The 23,734-nt window shown below is 42.2% G+C and overlaps 1 protein-coding gene across 1 annotated transcript in view; it reads left to right on the forward strand.

The window, feature by feature from the left end:
* LOC135496372 (epithelial splicing regulatory protein 1-like) overlaps positions 1-23,734 on the forward strand; it is a 53,170-nt gene that overhangs the window by 10,385 nt on the left and 19,051 nt on the right. Inside the window, exons 3-6 of the mRNA XM_064785661.1 lie at positions 6,473-6,698; positions 18,002-18,091; positions 18,689-18,743; positions 23,139-23,249. Of these exons, the coding sequence (XP_064641731.1) occupies positions 6,473-6,698; positions 18,002-18,091; positions 18,689-18,743; positions 23,139-23,249 (482 nt within the window). The remainder of the gene's footprint in view (positions 1-6,472; positions 6,699-18,001; positions 18,092-18,688; positions 18,744-23,138; positions 23,250-23,734) is intronic.

The raw sequence follows: 23,734 nt of genomic DNA on the forward strand, positions 1-23,734 counted from the left end.
CACAGCCAGTACTGCATGAGGAGTATGTGAAAAGCATAATCAACGAATGCTTTCGAGTTGAGTGCTCAGGTTTTTTTTGCGTTTGCATTTGACGGTTGCTCAAGGTTCTGAATACCAGTCTGGTAGCCAATTAGTAACATTTTTCGGTAAACTCTCGTCCACGACTTCTACTCGATAATGGTAGGCCGGTCGTTGTTGTTGTCAGTGTCGCCGTTGGACTCTTGGCGCTCAGCAGCCCCGGGCGCGAATTTTGTTTCCTGAACCTTTGGGGCACTATAGTGTACATTTGTACAGGGACTTTCAACCAATACAATCAGATTTCGATAAATGCATGACGTCAGAAGTCTTAGAAACTTAAGAGCAGTTGGTAGAACGCTCGTCGGGAATGTCAGAATACGATGTTCGATCCAAAGGTCGCGAGTTCGAATCCGGTTGTGGACAACATTTTTTTTCTATATATTCTTGTTTCCTCACATTGCCGACAATCTCCAGCACAGTAGAATCAATTGAAAGCGTTGACAGTGAGATCAACTACCCCTGCATGTTAAGGCACGTGGTTAAGGAAGTACGAATGCAATGTAAACCAGTGTACAGCTGTACACCGAGAAGTATTGATCTCCAAATGGTTTCATTCCCAATATCAAAATAGAATAGAATCAATCTGTTTCCCTTTTTAAAAAATATGAGAACAACTAAAGGTGAACCAAAACCAATATCAATAAAAATGTATCGATGAACAAAACAGTTCATATTCATTGGTTGTTTTGGACCTTTGTGTATCTGAAGGACTGCTCGATGATTTCTACGTACATGTACTGCAGTGTGTTAGAATTCGAGATGGGAGTATATTTCAAATATTCTGGATACATCACAAATTGTCAGGTATGCCGCGTCGCATTACCTGATCGATAACAATTTGACCTCGGGGCAATTTAAACTAAGCCAACTAGCTGCAGATACCAGCAGCCAAACAGCTTCTTTGGAATGAGGAAATCGAGATAATCCATGAAGTCCTCCTCATATGCTTGCTTGGTTGGCAGTCCTTTGGTCCCTCAGGCGAAATTACTTGAGTAGAACGCTGCTTCGGGAAGAACGGGCCAGCCAGCCAGCCAGCCAGCCAGAAAATCATGGGCTAGCCGGTTGTATTTGTGCTAAACGTTAATTCAACAAAATAGTCTAGAAAGCTGATGGGTTGCTCAAACATATCATTGTAACGTACATTGAATTTTTTTGCTGATAATAGCTTTAAAAACCCCAAATGTTAATGATGTTTCCAATAGAAAGCTTCATTGCCAATGCATTGGAATATTGCTATAACAAAACAAATTACATATATTATGTGATCATAAATCATACCGGGGAATTCGTTTTCCGATACCCATGCCCATGGAGCTAATGGCTGCAGAGGAACACTCTTTCGGGCTTCCTTTTACGCCTCACTCCAAGGAAGCCTTACTGTCGGTCGCCTATACTGTTGAGACGACACTGAGCCGTCGATAACATGTTTCATTGTTAAATCATTGTAATGCTGTAAGAGTGCAAAGCGAAGACGAAGCCATCTAGTCGAGGAACCGAATGCGATTGGTACGTTGTAACTATAAAAAGATGGCAAAGTAGTGTACGAACATGTACAGCAGCTTCAACTCTGGCGTAAGCTGCTCTCTAAAATTGCTCTAATGCTAGGCTAACGATATCAAACCTAATCTCGTAGACTGTTATCGGCATTTGGATTAGAGGTGTTGGCCTTTCCTCATAATGCTCTTCGCCAATTTGGATGCAGTGATACTAACCCCGAGAAAGCTTACTCGTGGCTCATAAATCTTCGTTTCTTCATAGATGGTGAATTTATCCCTGATCGCTCATCCCTGGCTAGCGATGAACCATTCGTGTGATATTAGCCATGTAATGTATTTGCTTTATTGTAGCATTGGTTAAATGTTTCTTATGGTATCATCCACAGGGACCTATTTCTTCGCGGCCATCAAATATTTTGATATTTTACCATTGTTTTATAAACATTCATACGACTCAAAATGTTCTTACGGGTCATTGTTTCATTGTATGTAAAGCGGGCATGTGAACTTCGGCAGTGTCACACGGGTGATGGGCCAGTTCATGGGACTACATGTATATCAATGAGCATTTAACATCCAGTGTCAGAAATTCATTTCAGAACCTATTACCTTGGGGAAAGTCTGCATACCACTGGTGGAAATGCTAGTAGTGGAGAAAGCTACAATGTCATGAATCAGTTCCAAGTGCACTTGTGGATTTAATATAGCACACAATACTATAATATTCTGGCTCAGACGTTGGAGAAACCAATTAGCTCCGACCTGGTGAGAATTTGTCCGGCTGCCTACCGCCCAACCTTGCCTGGCCGGTATGTTTCAGATCGAGAGAATCCGCCCGAGGTTCCCTCAGATCGATATGACCTGATCAAAGGCTGTGATCCTGATGAGATTTTAAGCTTCAGTGGTAAAGGTTGTGTCTGATCTACGTCTAGCTGACTGATTTAATATCTGGTTGGCCATATATATGACAGGCAAAAGAAGAAAGTGTATTACAACTGAATACTGCGCAATCAGTGCCACGAAAAGAACATTTTCACACCACTATTTCATATTCTCTTGCCACTCAGAAACTTGCCATTATCCTGATTCTGGTGAAAACTACACGATTTTTCTGTACGTTAAGACTTCGATTTGAAACGAATCCTTCCCCGCATCCTTTAATTGTGTTAAGACATGTAACAACATCATGCCATGATGTACCATTTTTCTATTAAATCTTATATAGTGAAGGCGGCAAACGCGCGCCTAATGCTCCTCAGAGAAATAGAGAATGTATTGGATTGCAGGACTAAGTATGTCGGAGTGCGGCAAAGCTGCGGGTTTACTGAAAATGGATTGATCATATCGTAGACTAATGCAGTATTTGGGTAGCTTCAGGGATAAGGAAGCAGCTCTGAACCCGATGTGTTGGTGCATTTCATATATTTTTCGGTTACCAAATCAGCAAAACGGTGTCTTTAACTAATTGCATATGGTAAATTGAACATCGTGATGAGGAGTTTTCGTTAGTTCGTTTCTCCGACCCTGAACGTTAAGGCCGGGGCCGGGAAGTGTCCATTCACCATTGATTTCCTCAGGATGCAATCCCCTCGCAACGCAGTCTTCTTCACTCAAATGGATGTTACTTACAACAGTTAGGAATGTTGGACAAGTGTGCCCCGGAATCTCTCAAGGGAAATGATTGACTCGTAATAATCTTCTAACCGATCGATATGTGATGGGCAGAATCGCATACCTCTGGGTCCGGTAACATCATTATGGGACATCTCAGCCAATTCGGAACATGATGTGCGTCGTGTAATGTTACGGATGTATTCGAAGAGGGGAGTGCAACTTCTTTCTCTTCCTTCGACGCCAGTCAACATAAGAAAGTCTAAGTGGTAAAGAATAGGGTTCTTTTGCCTCGATATATGCACGACCTTTTCTGTCATGATGCCACATTTGGAGTAGGCTATTCCGTATAAAGAGTCTACGACGTGTTCGGTACTGGAATGCAAAAGTCTGTATTTGCCGATACATCGCAAATTACATAGAATGACAGATATAGAATTTTCGACGCTTTCCTCAAAATTCGAGGCTAGATCTTTCAAATGGATCTTGTTTTGGCAGCCAGAAATCTCAGTACAATCCCTGTAACTCGAGAGCAAGACTTGTATCGTATTCTATCCTCGAGTGGAACTCGATATTCTTATCCTAGACATGTACAAATGTTCTCGTAATCTGATTACAGTCTTATAGTAGAGGCCATGAAAGGCCGTTAGCCTGAGCACTGATCACAGGAAGATACGGGTGTGGAACTCAGGAAAGGGGATTGGAGACGGAAGGAGCCGAGTTGAGTAAAGGGCGAATTGTCGCACGATATGTTCTCGCGAGAGGTTTAGTATTCCGTGTCATTCAGGGATTACCTAAGCTTTCTATTGGTTAGAACTTTCTGTGGTATCGTCCAATCCGGTTTTACTGCCGAGCGCACTGTCGGTATTTGATTACTCACTAGAGAGTCCCATTCCCACCGAATACTCTCATTGCTATTCTGCATGCAATGATGAGCACATTGGTTTTTAGCTCTTCTTCTGCATCTCTCTGTAAACATCAAAGCCTTCAAATCAAACAGAAATGTCGCGCAGTATTCGCAAAAAAAACTCCAATAGCTATTTCAGCCTGCTGTCTGATCCGCATGTTGTGATGGCAGAGGCAATTTTGGTTTAGAAGAACGTCGTGTGTGATCAGACTCCGCGCACCCACCAAATGTTGCTATTTATAGACAAAATTGCAGAGAATTCGATGCCAGTTTTTTTAATTCAAATGAATTGGAAAACAAAATTGGTAAATAATTCGACATCTTCTTTCTAGAGGTCAGGTTTTCAGGGCAAGGTGAGAGAGGGCATATATTCTTAAAAGCACTATATTGATTCATAATACGTCTGTCATGTAATAACTGTCGTTCTGCACTAAAAAAACATTATTGATTGCGATTTTCAAATACGTATACTGTAGCCTCGCAACTTTCCTCTAAATGAGTGATTAGACGCAACTATATCAGTCCGCCCCTGGCAGCCATGTTTAATACCGCGCATCGCCGGAAGCTCTGCAGCAAGATTTGAGTCTAATTACTGATGTTTGTGTCCTTCCTCGGGGAAGTTATTTCCTTAGCTTACAATGGCTGCTATTCTTTGAAGTGGAAATTCGTTTTTGATTGTGATTTGCTGTTTTTGTAGTGCCTTGGCTGTAATTAAATACAGACTCGTTAAGCTAGCATGATCAAATAAAGGCTAATTGATTTCGGTATTTCTCGCAAAGGATACACTCAGCATGCGCTTACGCAGACGACCCCCCAAATGTCAACAACAAGTAAAATCAGAGATAGTAATGAGATTATCATGTTTAACAATCGACGTGACAAACTCTGAGCAGTTGAGAATGTTTTCGATTGATCAATTGCCTCCTATCAAAACGGGTGATCGATTCCACGGCTCCATCACTGTCGACGCGCGGTGCAAATTAATCTGATGCACTTTCAATATTCACTGTTCGCGCTTTGTGCTCTTGGCTGATTTGGTCACACTTTGTCTGACCTTGACCTTGGCCTGTCACCTATCTTGACCTGTAATGCAGTCTTGGTCTTCGTGTAGGATGAAGTGGTGGTGGTGGTGGTGGTGGTGGTGGTGGGTGGGGGGGGGGGGGGGCATATCAATTTATCCGTAGAAACTGAGATCCGTCCGTCCTTCAAGCTATAGTTCTTTATGACACCACTTGAATCCCTCTTGGAAGCTAAAACAAACTGATGGTGACATTACCACGAGGACGGTTAGAGAAGACTGGTGGATCGTCTCAGAGACCTTTTCTACTAACAGCTCTATTGATGTTTGTAATTGGTGAATACTTGTTGATTAAACTTGGAAAGTGCATTTGATTAATTTCAGTCTATGATATATTCTTGAATACATCTTAATGGCGACCTTTAAAGTGTAATTGTAGCAAACCAATAGCACTTTATTGATTAGAGCCGCTGGATTCTGCTTAGATCCATGGTCTCCATTACTGTCGCTATCGCCTGTCATCAGACTAAGTGCAGTTTACATAATTGGAGTAGAATTTCCGCGATTTGACAGTTGAATCAGTGGAAGGACATCCTCAACCTATGTCACTACATTTCGGGCGGCTTTGTCACTAAACACTTTAAAGTGATGTTGCTTGTTAGATACTGTATGCTGTATCATGAGATGCACCTGAACCTGTATGAGATACGCTTGATTCAGTGATAGATTTGACTATGACATCAAATATTAAACAAGGGTAGCCGCGATGATTACACAAGAATAATTCTCCTATGAATAACTGAGAACCTGAAAGATTACCGTAATGATGAGAATAACTCTTATCGATTCTCTGTCCCAGTGGCGGAGATATGAAGAGGACACTTTTTAGCAGCAGAGCTATCAACCGACTCATCAGTGCGTGATCGGCCCCTGACAGTGTTTTCGATCGTAATCACGAAACAAGGCAGGCTGGGAAAAGATGGGCATGGATATCGCGCGGGGAAGAATCTCAGATGGGTACAGCAATGAACCCATCATCGTCGCTTTGAGCGAAAGTTTGGGAAATGTTGATGGAGAAACTGAAAATGGTGGGCGACAGGACGGGGAAGACGTCAACTAGACTGCAACCACCGGGGTCTCAAATGTTATGTTGGCCTAATAGAGCGAGGAATGGAGTTATTCTTTTTCAAATCTTAAAATCTCCAGCCAATCCCTGCTCTTCAAACCCCCGATTTGTCTCTTTTTATCGACAGGTTAAACCTTTGACTGAGAAACAGATGCTTTTCTTCAGGAAGCCCTACTCGTCCACATCATATCTTATTGACACGTTTCTTAACCCCTGTTTACTTTGTCTCTTTTCAGTTCGAACGATTCATCAGCTCAAAGGAAATCCATCCCGATCATGGCGGTCGGCCATTTTGTTTTTGCACAGACGGCCAACTTCACATGCGCCTCCTACTGCATCCAGAGGCAACTAACAAGAACATTAACCTAGCCAAATACTTCCACAAATTCTTCGACCTCCGAAAGGAATTCAAGAAATTTTACAAATTCGAAAATGTCAACAATATAAAAGATATGTTGGAATGTATCCTTTTTACAAAAACATGAAAATTCTGTGATTTAGTGGATCTACCGATCTGGATAGCTTGTAGCGTCCCTAGCGGCGAAATCAGGAATGAAGGTAGGACTGTTTTTTCATGGGGCATTTGTGCTTCCGGTCAAGGAGTTCTTCACATTGATAATACTAGTATTTGTCTACGATTTCCACCACCTTAATAGCTTCCTCCGCCGAGGCTCCTGAGACGTTCTTACTGCTGCATCTCAATTCGCCGGTTTCGAGTTGGACCCTAGACCAATCATTTTTGACAAAAAAGTGAATTCATCGAAAAAAATGTTTCGGCGAATCACTCTCAGACATAATGAAATCAAATTGGCCGAAAAATATGCTTGCTGAGGCAAGAATCACGTATCGGTGTGCTTAATGCAGCGGGTTGGAAAATGAAATGAAATGGAAAACATATCAAAGTCAGTTATATAGCGTCGTCCTTTTTTGATCGGTGTACCAAACCGTAGCCTTTATCGACTTCCATTCGATCGTGGGCATCAAAGGAGGTTTCCTCTTACAAGAATTACTTTGAGTCGGTTGCTGGCCTTTAGATGGTGACATCATATGACTAGCAATAGATACATTGCAATGGATATTTGCGGAGGAGTTGTTTGGGTGAATTCTAATCGGATTCCTATGACCGCCTGCCTGACTTGAATGACTAAGACGAGCAAGATGCTTACCTTTTCGAGAAGAAATGTTAACCATGATGATATATATTCAAAATGCCCGAAACTGAGCCCGGGCACCAATGTGCTCATTTGAATATCTGGCTAATCAAAACAAGACGACAAATTGATTGTCACTGACGAAATTGCCAATCAAAATCCCAATTCATGAATTTACAAATCATCTGGAAAGATGTCAGCCCAACTCTTCTTTAAAACCCCACGGAACGATCCACTATTAGTAATAACATTCAGTGCCATTGTTAATGGAAAATGGTGATTTTTTTAATCGTCAAAGCAATATAAGTCACAATAAAGTCACAAGACTGAGAACCAATTACCCACGCAAAACAAGAAACTCAAAGTAATAATTTCCTTCTCTCCACCGATTCATTCATTTGTGACATATCTCAGGCAAGACGGATTTAATCTGATCAGATCCTACTTTCCGCCGGAAGAAAAAGCGCGTTTGATATCTCTCTGCATGAAATCCACTCTGGAGATATGGAAATTTTATTAGAATAATTTTCTCACGTTCGTCTATCATTCGAAAAAAACTCAAGCTGTCGACAGGTTTCTGGCCAGAACCCTGTGGCAATGCTATAGTCACGAGCACTTGAAGGTTTCTGCCGCAAAGAGGCTAGCGAAAATCAGAATTCTATGGTAGTATAAGTGCAGCATTCCCTGATGCATGCATGTTTCGACGGAACGTATCCAGCAAACACTACAATCATTTGCTTGCTTGCTAGCTTTGTATTTGGTATCATTTTTGTACAGAAATTAAATCCCATGCGCCTGTGAAATCCGTGCGGTTTCCCGCTTTTGCCGCTGCACCGGAAACTGACCTTAAACCGATTGAAGCGACTCCTGGTTCCAACGGTTCTTTTCGATGACGTGTCAGAGGTTCAATGTTTCTTTCTTGTAGCAATGTCACTGAGATACCTTCTAAGAAGACGAATCCGTAGCTATTCTTTTCACATTTTTAAACACCTCACCCGAAGGAAGCTAACATTACGATCTGATATGTCATTGTTAAAAATTAAGACTCCCAAGCAATTAATACCATGACAATCGTGGTTAGAAGAAATATGTCAATGGCAAATTGACAAAAGTTGGTCTTAATGTAATTCGATGGCTCCGGTGGCTGTCAGCGACAGATGCCCTGATTGTAGTGCACTGCAGACCATTACGATCTTGACCAGTCCATTATATTCCTGCGGCCTTTCGGGAATGCAGCTCTGATTATCTGATCTTGGCGATCTCAGAATGCTTAGAGGCCAATCAGTGTCAATGATGGCCTCGGGAAGACGCCGGCTTTGCTGGAAGGTAGACACGCGCCTGTTCGTGAGGTTGAACGATCACGGGGATGCGTGAGCAGGGTATTTTGACAGTGCTCAGATGAAAAACAAGTTACTGATTGGATAACTAAGACGCTGGGGAGGCAATATTTAAATCTACTGCTCATGTTGGAAGAACTTTACATATTTCAACTGTAATTGTATTTTTTCTCCCGTCCATTACACTAGCTACAATTTTGAATGACAACGCTGTCGCTCATGACACTAACTACTGAAACTTTAATCACGCTGGAAGGAGACGATCGTGTGATTATGACACCCAATGGAGCTGTAGGTCTGTGCTTTAATGCTGCCTTGTCATCCAGACATGGTTACAGGCACTTAGAAGCCTCCAGTGGGAAATATGAGAGGCAGAGTACATGTTGCGGTCCAGCGACGTGATGTGAATGTCATATTGGGTTTTATTGTCAATAATCAACGGCATGGTGATAACGTGGCAATTGTGTACTATTTTCACATCATATTGCAAGTTTCGTTTCAACCAAGATTATTGGCGTTTGGCGGGATGACGTGCAAAATTCCATGTGTCTTGGTTTGATATTTCCACATAGTTCATCCCATGATGCACCACACTGTCGCTTCCGTCTATACGATTAATCTGTCTGATAGTATCCCGATGACGAGTTTAATTATCATTTCAAAGATGATTTAATTAGGTTTGATTGATTGTAATCATCTCCATCGAGCCCTATCACGTCAAACCCAAGGACGAACAGTTATACGATTTTCATTAGCCCGTTGGCAGTCGCTATCTTCAACATAAATGCAGATTTTGTGTTTATATAAATAAGGGGGCATCCAGTACAGTTAGTTGCATCATGACGGACTGTCACTCCATGGTGATGTTATTCAATATCAAACATGTGGTAATTTTTTTTTAATTTGAACTGTCTGGTTCCTCATTTTGATCAGTTAGAGGTAAAGCAATTTGAAATATTGCACAACACTAAGCAGTTAAAAAAGATATCACTCACATTCCAATTTAGTAACTTCATACTAAATTGAAAAAGTTGTGGCAAAATATATCCTAAAAACCGCCGTATGACCGATACGTCAGCAAGATTCGCAATCGCCAGGGCGAAGTGACTCGCTGATGACATCATAATAAATTGTTGACAATTTTACGTATTCAGCAGCTTGTGTGGCTTGCATTATGGGCTACAAGTGCGAAGCACGTCCGCGGCAAGCCTTATTAGCGAAGCAACAGTTCTAACCAAATTTATGAATTCCCAAAGCGATAGGAGATAAATAAATCACAAATGAGATTTAGATATCAAAACCATGTTCCATTGTCCCCGTGCGTGATACGTCGTTGCAACATCCGGGTACAACGGCGGCCATATTGTCATATTGGTGTGATCTGAAGGCAGTTATTGTTACGCCGCTAATGTAGTCCTGATATCACTGGCACTCTCCATTGGGACCTCCCACAGCTGTGCACATAGCATGTTAGATTTTTAATTATTGGCGAATCCCTCAATCAGCGCAGGCTGTCGTTTTATTGCAGCGCCCCTGAACCATTGTCTTGGCTTGTTCATTGAGAAAGGTAATCCATGAACAATGAGCACTGGCGATATTATTTCAACAGCCTGTTGAGCGCACTGTTTGTTCTTCATGTTAATTTCCCCCATTTTCTCATTCTGTCTGTCACTGCCTTCACTGACTTCCGTTCCGGGAACCTGCAATGGATTCGGTAGCGATTTTATTGTTTAATTAATTCGACTTGGGTGATGAGGCCACGTGACCTGGAACGGATGCACCGTAGCCTTCATGGCTCAATCAATATTGATATCAATGCCATGCATATTTGACCAGCTTTGGTTTTTCGGATTTTTTTCCCAGCCAGTGAGGTTGTGAAGCGGACTATTTTGTCATGTTCTTCAAATTCGAACAAAATAATTTGAAATGTACATATAGTTGAACGATTTGTTTGTACATATGGTTACATCGGCGTACTTGTAATCTCACCAAAGATGTTGGTACATCAAGGGTTAAAGAGCCAATTACTGATACGGATCCATGGAGACAATCCAAACGTAAGAAATCTCGGGTTTTTCTGAATTACGACAGCGAATGTCACTTATGGCCGACAACTTGTGTAATTGAATTTATTGATATAAAGCATGGGATGTGATCATTCAGTGTCTCATTAAATAGTTTTGTCATTCGTGTGAGATCGCGAGAGACAGAACGTGTCACTCGGATCGGTGAAATGTTGTGCTGACAGGGCTTCGTGTATCTGAGGTTTTGAATGAGACAAGCTTAGATTTTCAGTTCTTTCTTTGGCTTCACCCACTGGGGCTGCACTCGGAATACATCAAATCACTCTATGCTAGGAATGCAGTTAAACATTACTAATTCCCATCAGCGCAAGTCACAAAAATTGGTGGACAGAAAGTCTATTTCTTTATTGAAAGGCATTTCTTCGTCACTGCTAGGAATTATGCAGAAGGCAGTCAGTGGTTTTGATGCATATGCCGCATATTCTTCCTCTACTCAGATTCTTGACGGGTGATATTTCATTCATCTCTCGAGGGAAGTTGTGCAAATTATTGTACATCATTGGCAATAAAACTCTAGAATAGCTAATGCGTGGCTGCGGAATGATAAAGGAGATTGGTTAGGCCGTAATTGAATATATGAGAGCAGTGCATCTACATGTGTTTGAGAGGCTATTGTCCGGGCCCCAGCTGGTGCCAGCTTCAATAAGAGGATCTTCACCCTAGGTCAACTGAGCAGCACATATGGCGTTTATGTATCCAAGTCCTTTGGAAGTGACTCTATTCATACTGATGGTAACATGAATTCGGTCCAGCCGGTACCTGGCTTACTTTTTAGGAGAATGGCTCGTGGCACAGACCGCCAAAGCTGTTACCGAGCTGTTCCAATGCTGCCCGACATGGACATTGTTTTGGTCCTCCACTGGTAACACATTTATAAGATTAAATCGGGCTTGATGTGTTCTGCCTGTGAATGTGTGACAGTTTGCTGTTTTTTACAGTGGGGTGAAATTTTTTTGAACATTTTGGAAACTTTTTTGATTGATTTGGTGCAAGACTATGGGCAACTATCTTTATCTTATTTTTCGTGCAGAAGCTCTTTGCCGGAAGTGTAAAGCAATGAGGCCCCATCTTCGTTTTCATCGACCTTGGAAAGGTCGTACAAGGGAACTGAGCAAGAGGTCTACTTGTGTCAATGTAAATGGCCTGCAAAGGGTCCTTTCACGGGAGCTTTTGCCGAGTCTGTTGCAAACCTAATCACCATTTCCATCACATGTAATAGCTCTCCATAACAGGATGATGCGGCTATTTGACACAGCCAGACAAATTGATCGATAGTGAGGGTGTTTTTCTAGTGACACTGTTGTGATGCTGTCTGTCACTCTGTATCATCGTTGCATCACTCAGCGGTCGTCTGCTCGATACGTGGAAACGCCACATAACGACTTAATGAACACTTCATCCTAAAGCAGGAGGCTCGATTAGCCCAATAGCACGTTTCGAAGTGAAGTCCATCTGACTTCATCTACCTCAGAGAGGCTACATTGATCCTGTAAAATAACTCATATGTTATAAAGTATAAACTTGGCATTACGATACAGAAATGGTTTGCTGCTTTGCTGCTAATATCTTGTCATCTCAGATACATTTGATATGATTCATAGCAAAAAGGGCAGTACTTGTAACAACTTCACTGTGTTGTGGTGAAACTGTCACTTCTCAGAGGCGACAAATATCTTCGTCACGAAACACAACGTGAGAAGAGCTTTGCAGATTAATTGGCGTTTATCGAAGTGATTGTGTGGGCGAAGCAATCCTGAACATTCCTCAGTCCCGACCTTCGTTCAAGCTAGTACACATTCCGTTTGTTGCAAGTGGGAACATAGAGCATTACATGCACCATAACAATTCATTCCCTTCAACGTGTCAAGCCAATGCGAATGAAGAATACCCTATCATTAGCAATCATTGCCTATTGAAGAGTATGCATGGTTCCTTTTATGGCCTCAACCATTGTGTCACTACATGTAACTCGAAGAAGAATTCTTACATCACTGGTCATTCTAAGAATAATGACACGATTGACATCAACAGGTAACCTGATGATTTAGAGTTAATCCGTATAATCGGTCCCATTGTCATTGCTAATTGGACCATCTTCCACTGGGTTCCTGAATGCGCTTGGCGAGCACCTGTCCGCTTGAGATGATGTCTTGAAAGCCTGAGAGGGTACGTAGCGATTCTTCACGAACAACCTGTCCGGCTGACTTCAATTGCAAGAAAAGCGCAAAGCCAGGCAAGGAGCGACAAGCAACAATTCATTTATCATCGGTTGACTTTGGCTTGTCACCTTTAGTTCGCATGGGTCGATCCTTTTTCGCTGCCACTTTAGCAAAGGAACTGGTGCCTTCGACCACGAAATGTCCTTCTGTTGTCTTCTTGACCAAAGCGAGATATCCAACGAAGCGTCAATCATGATCGCATATTGGGTTAAAGGAGATTGCTCGTCAATCCACGTGACTATCAGAGACACCTGCAGTGAAAATATTCAACTACTTCGGTTTCCATATACATGTAAGGGATAGTCATTAGCATATTTCTACTACAATGTTTACTATGAGTCTAAGCACGTGGGTCACCCAGGTGGCTCCGCAAGCGAGGTAACTTGACGAGGCATGGTGTTATACTATAATAGTACCTTACGAATCCGCATGGAGCGCGTTATCGATAATGGTCGCAAATAATGTCAAAAACATAAAAAGTTATCGTAAATATTGTTATATTTCTGGATATTGGAGTATGTAAATGATAAGGAGACCTAAACCAATGACAGACCAGTATCCTATGAACCTTACTAGTGATTTGGGGTTCTTGAAACTCCTTAGATTTATCAATGAAAGCTTATTCCCGCCTTAGGTTTTTACCGGGCCATTCATAGCACACCAATTTCTTAAGCGTTTTAACGAGAACTGTCCTTAAAGACTTCTGACCCTCCTACCAATTTGCAATGGTAGAGGACACAAGTGGTCTTCATCTGACCGTACCAACAAAATGGCGGCAGTCACAGACCCAATGACACCTACAATGGTTGTCGGGTTTTTCGCCATTTGCATTACAAATACAGTTCATGATATGACTCCCTAGTAGTCTTTGTCATAAAAGACCATAGCCAGGATGACCTCAACTCTCAAACCCAGACAAGATCCGCATTCAGAACCGGTGTGAGCAAGAAGATTTATTGAACATTCTTGTTTTCTGAAGAATGCACGACCTAGATGAGATGACGACCAAGGCTGATGTTGAAAATATGATTTTTTGACTCGGTGGTTCTCGTGTTAGCTCTTCAATGCGAGACGAGGGACAGTCTGCATGATTCCGGTATAGTACGCTTTCAACATGACCCCACAACGCCATACATAATGTTCTTAATTTCAACATGAGATTGCTCCGGCATTGGTAGATTTCGATATTTCGTCATGCATGTATGTGATTTGTAGATTGAGTGTATCAGAAAACCGGTCAGGATTTAAAATTCAATACATAAAACAAGCGACAATACATGACACCCTGGGCAATCGAGTATCGACCCATGCAACTTCACCGAAACAACACGTGGTGTTATCAGCTGATCCATTCTTGACAAACCTCTCGCCTGTCTCGGGTTCCTCGCAGAAACGCGAGAATACCCCTCCTTTATCCAGCTGTGCCTTGTTTCAACAGCTTCTCTCGTCCTAAATGGAAATGCAGCAAGTGTTTGACAAGCTGTGCCTACTATGTTTCATCCTAGCTAGACATGCGATGCATGTGCAATCTTGTAGAAATCGTGTACAACTGGGTGCATTGTACATACAATTTCAAAAGCTCCTAGGCTAAAATTGAAATGCGTTAAGAGTGTTTGGCAAGCCCTCAGTGCATTATATTCCAACTTATCATTACAAGCATTACATGCATCGCATGCAATCATGTAAATAGTAGTATACAGATGGGTTTCATGAAATAAGCAAAGTGCTTGAAAAATGAGAAAAAAATACAGTGTATACACGCAACCTCGTCTCCTGCCTTAAGAGTATTCTTTTTATACACTGCTGCAGCTGTCATGAATGGTCAAGTAGACTTCTGGAGACGATATTCATCTCTCCGAGGCCGACCGGTCGCAAATCGACGACACGTGTCGTGGCAATGCAACAGGTGTATTTGAGAGGTCAGCGGGAGAGCGCGTGTGCTCTGCAGGGTGAGACACTCAGCGTTTGCTAATAATGCCTTCTTCATGTTCTTTAAATGGTAAAATATGGTCAAAGTGGTCGTGCTTTCTTCTGTATTCTAGTCACCCTTTGCGCGTGAAAATATCGCAAAACGTACTTCCGGAGACATTGAGGGTGCCACAAAATGCTAATGGTAACCAATCCGATTGGAATAGTTGAGTAACGAAACTGCATACGAATGTATTGCTTAGACTTCCAGGAACCGGTCATGCTACGGAGCTACCGTCTAATTCATCAGCTTGTCACCAGGTTGAATTCCACTTGTCAAGCGTGTCAATATTGTTCACAGGCAATTCCCACCCAGCCCCGTGTGATCATCCGTATGTACGAGTTTAATTGAAACTCTCCCTGTCAAGTGGCATGTATCTTCACTTGGTTCTCCAGGTGAATTGGATGTTGAAGGGTCACTTCAGGGGCTGACGGTATCTTGAGATGGCGGGAACGCGCGCACCGCAGATGCTTGATGGTTGACGGCATGCCGGCTCGATGTGGGAACTTAACAAGAACGACCTGTTGGCAGAACTTGTTCATCACCTGCACATGTTCCAGCGGTGCCGATATGTACCATATTGCTACTGGTCATTGGACATTTGAATCACACGCCGATCTAGAATCAGCAGGGAGTTTTTGCAACCCCCCCCCCCGAAACCCCAATCTGAAATGCTTGCCCTGATGTAATTTACCACTTTCTGTTTGCTGGTGACTGATATCAACATATTTCAACCAGTCTGATGGAAGTTCGTGCACAAGGCAGTGCTCTTTTGATGGCCATGTTTGGCCTGGTAATACGTCAGTATCGGTTTCCATTTCAAGCGTTAATCTCTCTCCTCTTTTGTACTGTCGTAGTTTTTCATCCAAATTCTTTATCACAAAGCATCGTTGTTTCTGGTGTATCATAACTAAAGCAGCGTCCCTTTATACTTAGCATAGCATAGCAAGACGAAACGTTTGACCTATCAAATGAATACACGTACATGTATTCCCAGGCGAGATTCGAGGCAATATATATGTCTCATTTCATTAACATTAACTATAGCAATGCCGATACACTTTCATGAACTCTGATATCCAAGATTCTATTGGAAAGGCATCAGTTGAAAATTGTTGCTCAGAGTGACTCGTATATCGGGTATATATAATTAGGCATACTACTGGCAGTCAGTACTGAGTTGCCGTCTCCATGCCATCATTAAGCCAGTGACAAGCATCATAGATATGATAGTCAAAGAATCTCAGCATAATGCACAAGCTCTTACAAGCATACAAATCCTTCCCCTAGTCTTAGTGAAATCTGCCATCTAAATCTGATTATGAGCCTGGTAGCTGCTAAGTTAATCGGGATTTGTCAGACGCATGCCTTTCAGCCAGATCTCAGCTATCCATGGAAGTGTAGTGTGTACTAGAGTAATAAGCCTTACCGGACTCCGCGTCCTCCTAATGTCATACATTTCGTTTCAAAGGTTAGCCTTGTTGATTCCCATTCTTATTTACCGTCGGGTTCGAAATGGCTTTTTTCTCGGTTGGCTTTTTTTCCAGACGTGTACGCCATAGACGAGTTAGTGGAAATAAAAACCCACTGCGCTGGAATAATTAGTTCTCCAACTGCTCTGTAACTGTAAAAGGATAATTTTGTTGCAACACAGCAAATATTTGAAGGCGTCAATTTTTTGTAACGTAGCACAGCCCACTTTAAGGTTAGAAGACCTTTGCACTGGAAGAAGCTTTTGGAGCTTCATTTACTTGCACATAAAGTACATTTGAGGTTCCAATTTATCATCACATTGCAGATTTTTGCCCGTCGTTGGCTCTCAGTTGAAGAACCGTACAATCTCATCTCATTTCGCTTTGAATAAAAGCAAGAGGTCATTGAGACGAGCTGCGCGACAGAAGTACACCACAGAAGACAGCCGACCGGAAATTGACAATCGGGGTTAATCGGTGTATTTCCGGCGGCGGCCATTGTTTACCAATTTGCGTCACGTGTTCGTCTTCCGCTTGGTTGGTTTTATTGCGACATGTTATGTAAATTGAACCATTGATTTTGTCCGATTTCACCCATTGACTGATCGACCAGGCTACATTCAACAGATTTACTGTCGGCTATTTTCATCAGTATGGCGTGTCATTTGGCCATCGGATCCTCTCTGCTCAGACTGAACCAATCTGCGGAACCCCTACACCCTAACTTAAAATTAACATCATAGTAGTGAGTCAGACTCAGTTATCAGAAATTTGCGGTTGTCGGTAACCATACCGGTCCATGATACCAGCATGAAGAAGGTCGGTCGCCCGCGTGACGATCGGTTCTTCTTTTGGTTCTCCCAATGTTGTGCCACAATTCGCAACTTTCTGGAGGTAAACCTGTTGGTCGTTGGCCCTGTGTTATCAATTATGATATTTATTCAAGACTGAATTAATAAACCGTAAAACAGTTTCGAGTACGCGCGGACATCCTGTCCTTTCAGCAGGCCACGTGCGGGCAAAAACACGTGTTGATTTCACAGTAGCGCTGTGCGATCTTCAACACACGCACTCATGTTGATCTTTGCATTTGTTTAACCATCCATTGGCGGCTTCGCCACTTGAACCTGCGGCCATTTTGTTTCCGAGAGCAGAAAAGCAAATTGATCAATAAAGATTTCTGCGATAGATATGAACGGTAAATAACCTATTGAATTTTCAATCTATTGCTGCGCTGGACTCTTTGTTTCTCTTTGTATCACGGACATCAAAATAGGTCCGTGAAGATATAAACTTGCTCAAATTGGAGAAGAAAACGACAACAGCCTCCAGAGAAATGTTGACTAGAGATATTTCGCCCTCAATTCAGCTTCGGGTTATCAAGAACGAAAAAAGTATTCGCGTTATTGTTTCCTTTGTTGTGTTATTTTTTGTTTGAAAACGATAAACCTCTGAAAAAATGAAAAAAATGCCCTCCTTTTGTTTTCTTTATCTTGGCTTTCGTCCAAAGTTTTCCTTGACCGCTTTGCTCAGATTTAGGGTTGGAAGAAGACCAGTCAGTGGAGTATGGAGTCAGACAGTGCCAGGAGATGGGAAGGATCATTCACAGACTCATCAACGACGGTAAGAAGCCATCACTGATCGATGTCGGCCCTCTGAAAAGCGATGTTGACAAAATCTTCGAGCTAATCCTCTTATTGGAATTCCATTTATGTTGTATCCGCTCTTACATGTAGTCGAATATGTTCAACGACGGCCTTCAACTCTCAGTGACAGTAACCTTAGCAATGCTTTGAAATCTCCAGCTGTGGTGTATTTCCTGATCTTCTATGTAAACCTATCTTTCCCCAAATGAAATCTACTGCCGGCTTTCACGGAACCGATGAATGATCATACGCTCCCCGAATTGAAATTGATCAATTTTGACTTGCGATATTTCATTCATCAGTTTGTCAGAAATCATTCGCATGAGAAACAGATTGATACAGATCGGGGAGGATGTTTATGAAAACGCGTACAGTAACTTGCATCAGATAAAGTCTTGGATAATTCATCAACTGATGAGGAGTCATTTTATAGAAGCGTTAATCGTGAGTCTTGCACTGAGGTGAACGATTTACCCCTAATCTATTGTACACAACACAACAGAATACGTGTCAAAATCGGAAAATTTTCCGTCAAGAATCGATTCTTTCACAACCTTTGGTCATCTATTTTCAGGCCACACCTTTCTATCAGCTGAAGTAGTCAATCACAGATTAGAGCCGGGCATTTGGTAAGTTTTGTAAAAAAATAAAAAAACAGCGTTGATATCATATTCTTAGTAAGTTTTCTCAAGGTAGAGATACCTCTCCACTCTTGTTTTTCTCACAAACTTCTTAGCAATATATGTAATGCTGTCTAGTTCCTTTCATGATATATTGTTAATTTGTCACTAGTGGATTCTGGACTGAAATATAAGTAGCTTAGATTCTTGACTCTGTGGTTGTTGCCTGACCATAATTCGGAATACCTTGCTGTCTATTATTCGTCATACCACATGTACGCTGTAACGTGCATCTGTAAAGCAATGTCTAGCCATGGCCTGTGTACCCATCATCAACAAACCCACCTCCCAAGAGGGAGATCACTTCTCGTCGCGTGACACATTACAGCGTCTCTACGTGACAGTTCGTGATTTATCCACTGACATCTTTCACGTTAATCTGAGGCTTATGTTTATATATGTAGTTTCAATTGATCCCTGGGTCTTATGTGTATTCATGCATTGGATTATGTAGTCTTCAATCAGTGTGAAAGCATCTCGAGTTCAACAAGGACATGAAATCGACAACTTGACGAAACTCTCATCCTTGACCTCAGACACGAAATATACTATCATGGCCGTTGGTTGTGCAATATTATTATCATATTGAATCTTGTGTTATTCATTTGGTAAGACTATATAAAGGTATTTCAGATCGGATCATAACAATCCTAGGTTTATTATGCCCATGTTTATCATTTCTGTCATGCTTGAATTGGTTTGGTGTACACATCAAACACAATGCCTTGATCAGTTGACTCCAAATATGCACACTTGCTTTTGTATTCGACTACCTCGAAATACCATCCCTATTCGGAATATTAATATCATATCACAAAGATACAATTTAACGAGAAAACTTTGTCATCCGTCACAATAGAGCAATGTTAAGCCTATCGTTGACCTCCTAGAGATTGGTTCACCTTTTCACAAGACACGCCAGGACAATGATGATATATCTCGAGTGTCTGTCAGCTTTAACAAACCTTCAATAGAGGGAACAATACGCTAAAAACCTTTAAGTACTGCAATGACCTATATCAAAATCATCCGTTCAAGACTTCTTAAAGGTGCATTTTGGTTTGCTGACCATGGACTTGTGGAACAACTACGTAAGTTGACCTTCTCACCACTGGGAATGACATTTGCCTTGTACGGCCCAAACAGTCCTTAGAGCTGATGCTGCTCTCCCCCATCGCGTGCCCCACAAAGCATGCGAGTGCGACTCCATTGACATGCCAGCTGCCGCCTTATCTATCCGGCACAATCGTATTTGCATATTTCACATGGCTTATCAATAAACCTTCTAAGCCTGTGTAGAGTCTGACAGTAACATATGGCGACTATGCAAATCGATTCCGTCTGATAGGCCTGCGTATATCCCGGGCGTATATCAAGCATTATCATGCATATGAAAAGTGGGGCAGTATGCGGGACCTGCAGTGTAGTTGAAATAAAATGGCGGTATCTGCAAAGCATAAGGGCCTGCTGGTTGTTGCGAAGTATCAGAATGTAACCTCCAAATCCCCTATCTCCATCTCAGTAGATGGAAACATTTGGTTTGCTTTCGGATCGACCAGCCAACCCGCTGAAAGATGGCCGATTAGAATAACCAAGGAACCAATCCGAACTCGTCGCCACATAGCGTGTTTCCATTGGTTGATGGGATTTTCCCTCTGCAAATTGGCAGTCCTGGTTGTTTGATCAGAGAACCCGAATTGCGTTGAATTGGAATGAGACTCGTTTCACCACAGCAAACGCGCCGTTTTCCATGTTTCGACAGACGATACATAAAGATAAATAGTAATGTCGACACGGAAGCTTCCGTGGAAAGACCAGACGACTTGTCTTATTGCCCCCGTACTCTCAAAACTAATATCCCTCCACAATAAACAAATATTCAGCCAATATCATTGAACGGAAATTGCCATCGTCAAATGCCAAATGGCTACCTAATGCTAAAGTCAACGACGGTGTACAGCTATTAATATTCATGTATCCTCTATCAGGTCTTTATGGTCCAGCGCCGTCAACGCTGTCGTGGTCTTTCTTGCCAAGAAATACCAACCAGCTTGCAACTTCATTCGTTGGTGTGTTGGAAAGGTGCTTTTCGTGGACTGGTTTTCTTTATCCTCAATATGACCAAAGTAAATTACAGACACACGCTGATCGAATTGGAGAGGGCAACAACTTTACAAAATGTACCGTTAGCCTCTCCCCATCCTACTTGTTGCAACTGTATGCATTGATGTTGTAGACTATGATTGAATTAATCGAGACAACTCTGGTGATGAATCAATGAGGACAAAATTCAATTAATAGTCCTCGATGGCTGTGATTTTATTAGCTATTACGCGCCTTGGTTGGCCTCGGGCCCCCGGGGTGTGAAGCTGTGGTCAACCCAATGAACTGTCAGGGAACGGGAACCATGAGGAATATGATACACACTGTAGTATAAGATCGCGATGAAGGATACCCCGTAGTCACATCGGTTTACATGCCCCAAAGAGATTTGTCTGAATACAGCGTCCTTATGGGTCTTTTTTATCACGGACACGAGATTACAGTGATTAAGTGTCCGTGTATAGAATACACATTAATAACATTGATTACCAACCTACCTGTTGGAGAATATTAATGAATTTACAATAATAATATTTGCATCTCCTGACTGGGCTGATGAAGTGCTTTTCATTATCTAGTCTACTCATGTTCCCCGCGAGGATCGCGCAGAAACCATTAATAAAGAGAAGCAATATTGCTGGCTTTAATGGCCGTGGTGTCATTTGGCTGGGACGATTGGTTATAAATCTCAGGAAAGTCTCGGGCGATCTAGTAGTGCGTTATGCAAAAAATCGTTTAACTATACAGGAATATCAACATTTCAAAGGTATTCATAGACATAGCGAAAGTCTCTACTGTCCTTATTTCTTGCAACCAATGTCAGAGTCCGCTGGAAGTTTCTGACATCAGACGGTCTCGTCCTTCTCCGCCTTCCACGGACCCCCCTCGCCGACATCTCGTCTTTTCCCTGAAGACGCTACTCAGTTAAAGACACTGCTTGGAAGAGACGAGCCTCAAATTGCCGTCATAATGGTAACTGCTGAGCTAATGAGCGCAGTTCTGAAGAGAATCGTCGGTTGATCAGGTATCCGGCAGCTAACCCAGAGGGGAATTCTCTTCGGTGTCATGCCATTATAACTGTCTTGAAAAGGTCAGACTCAGAGCAAAATGCTTTTATCTATCCATCTATCTTATTCTGTGGTAAAATATGTACATAGTATAATCACAGATGTGTGCTTTATATCCGTGTGGTATAATGAATTGTCCTTTCAGATAAATTTCTTGGCTCCCCCAGCTTAGTTAAATCATCTTTCCGACGTTAAAGCCCCACCATAATGCAGCTTTATCTGTATGTTCTCTAATTGAGCTTGGCAAAGCGTATGGCTGCATCTGACGGCATCATTGGGTATAACAGAGATAGTCATGGACAATATAAAATATGGTAAAATATATGGCAATAAGGCCAGTCGTTGGGTTCCCAGCTTTTAGACGGTCGATGCTGGAATACACGCTCAATATTCAGCCACGACAACCTTTTCTTTCTCGTCGAAATTGTAACATCAGACTTCCTCTAGCTTCGTTCTTCGCCTCACTGTATCAATATGTCATGGACAACAGTCTTCCCGTCGTGCCTTCAGTGGATGATAAAACGACATTATGTCCCATCGTGCCAACACGAAGCTAGTGATTTCCTCCAACGAGCTTGCCACGTTAGCGCCATTAGGAGGCGGAAGGGGCAGTCATGAGTAATCATCGCCCAAATATGATTAGGACCTCTCTCCCTGGACACCAAACACTGGTTTGCCTTTCCTTCACCAATCAAATCAGACCCTCGCGTGTTTGTACGCGTGGATTGTTGAATGGAAGTGTTCAGCATGCCGATGATGGCGCAATTCAATCTTCATTCCATCGCCGAATGTGAGGCCAAGTATCAAGTGTCAAAACCTATTGGCATGACATTTCGGAGGGAATTTCTCGATGATTAGGTTCATCTTCTTCTACCACTACCATTGGTGGTGCACAAGATAGCAATGGCCGATATTGACGAGACCATTCTTTGGAAAGCTCTTGACGAGGACTCTTTGATGTTAATGTTGGTAAAACTACATGTATGGCCATGATCATTCCTTTGAAAGCTCTCGGATCAGAAATTGTTGATGGTACCATTTGTAAACCTGATTCTACTCTTGTGAGAGGCCTTGTGATGAGTAATTTATGAAGGCACAATTCCTGTCCAAATCTTCTCACTCGTTACCCTTCTAAAGTAAGTCTTAACATCTTGTGATCTCTTTTTCTTTGCAGCAACCGATCGGACATCGTTGATGAGGATTGTGTGATCAGAGCCCGAGGTCTTCCGTGGCAGTCATCAGACCAGGACATTGCCAAGTTCTTCAAGGGACTCAACATCGCAAAGTAAGTCAGGTTTTTATTATGCAGCGCACGTTTGCCTCAAAGTGCTTTTCCATAATTGGCTTACCTGTAGCTATATCTAACTAAATTCACCATCACCGCGAAAATTCTCGCCGATCTTCAATTGCTTGCGGTAGTTTTGACAACCGATTTGATCAGTCAAATTCAAGCTGGACTTCCGTCCCCAGACAAAAGAAAAGATCGAGATCTAGAATAACAATGGCTTGAATTATTGCAGAATTCATTTCTGGGAGAAATCGATCAGATAACCGCAGGTGGTGCGCATGCGCGAAGCTGAACTGGACGACAATTAGAATGCAGAATATGGTCGTATGGAGCCCAGTATTGTGGGGCTTTCAACATTATACACCTTCGTGTCACGAACCTGCTCATAAACACGTCCCGATAACACTCGAATTTAACCCTAGATATGGAGTGTGAAAATTTGCAATTCTGATAATATGCCGTCATTTGCATCCCTTATCTGG

This window comes from Lineus longissimus, chromosome 11 (assembly GCF_910592395.1).
Source record: "Lineus longissimus chromosome 11, tnLinLong1.2, whole genome shotgun sequence".
Lineage (NCBI taxonomy): Eukaryota > Metazoa > Nemertea > Pilidiophora > Heteronemertea > Lineidae > Lineus > Lineus longissimus.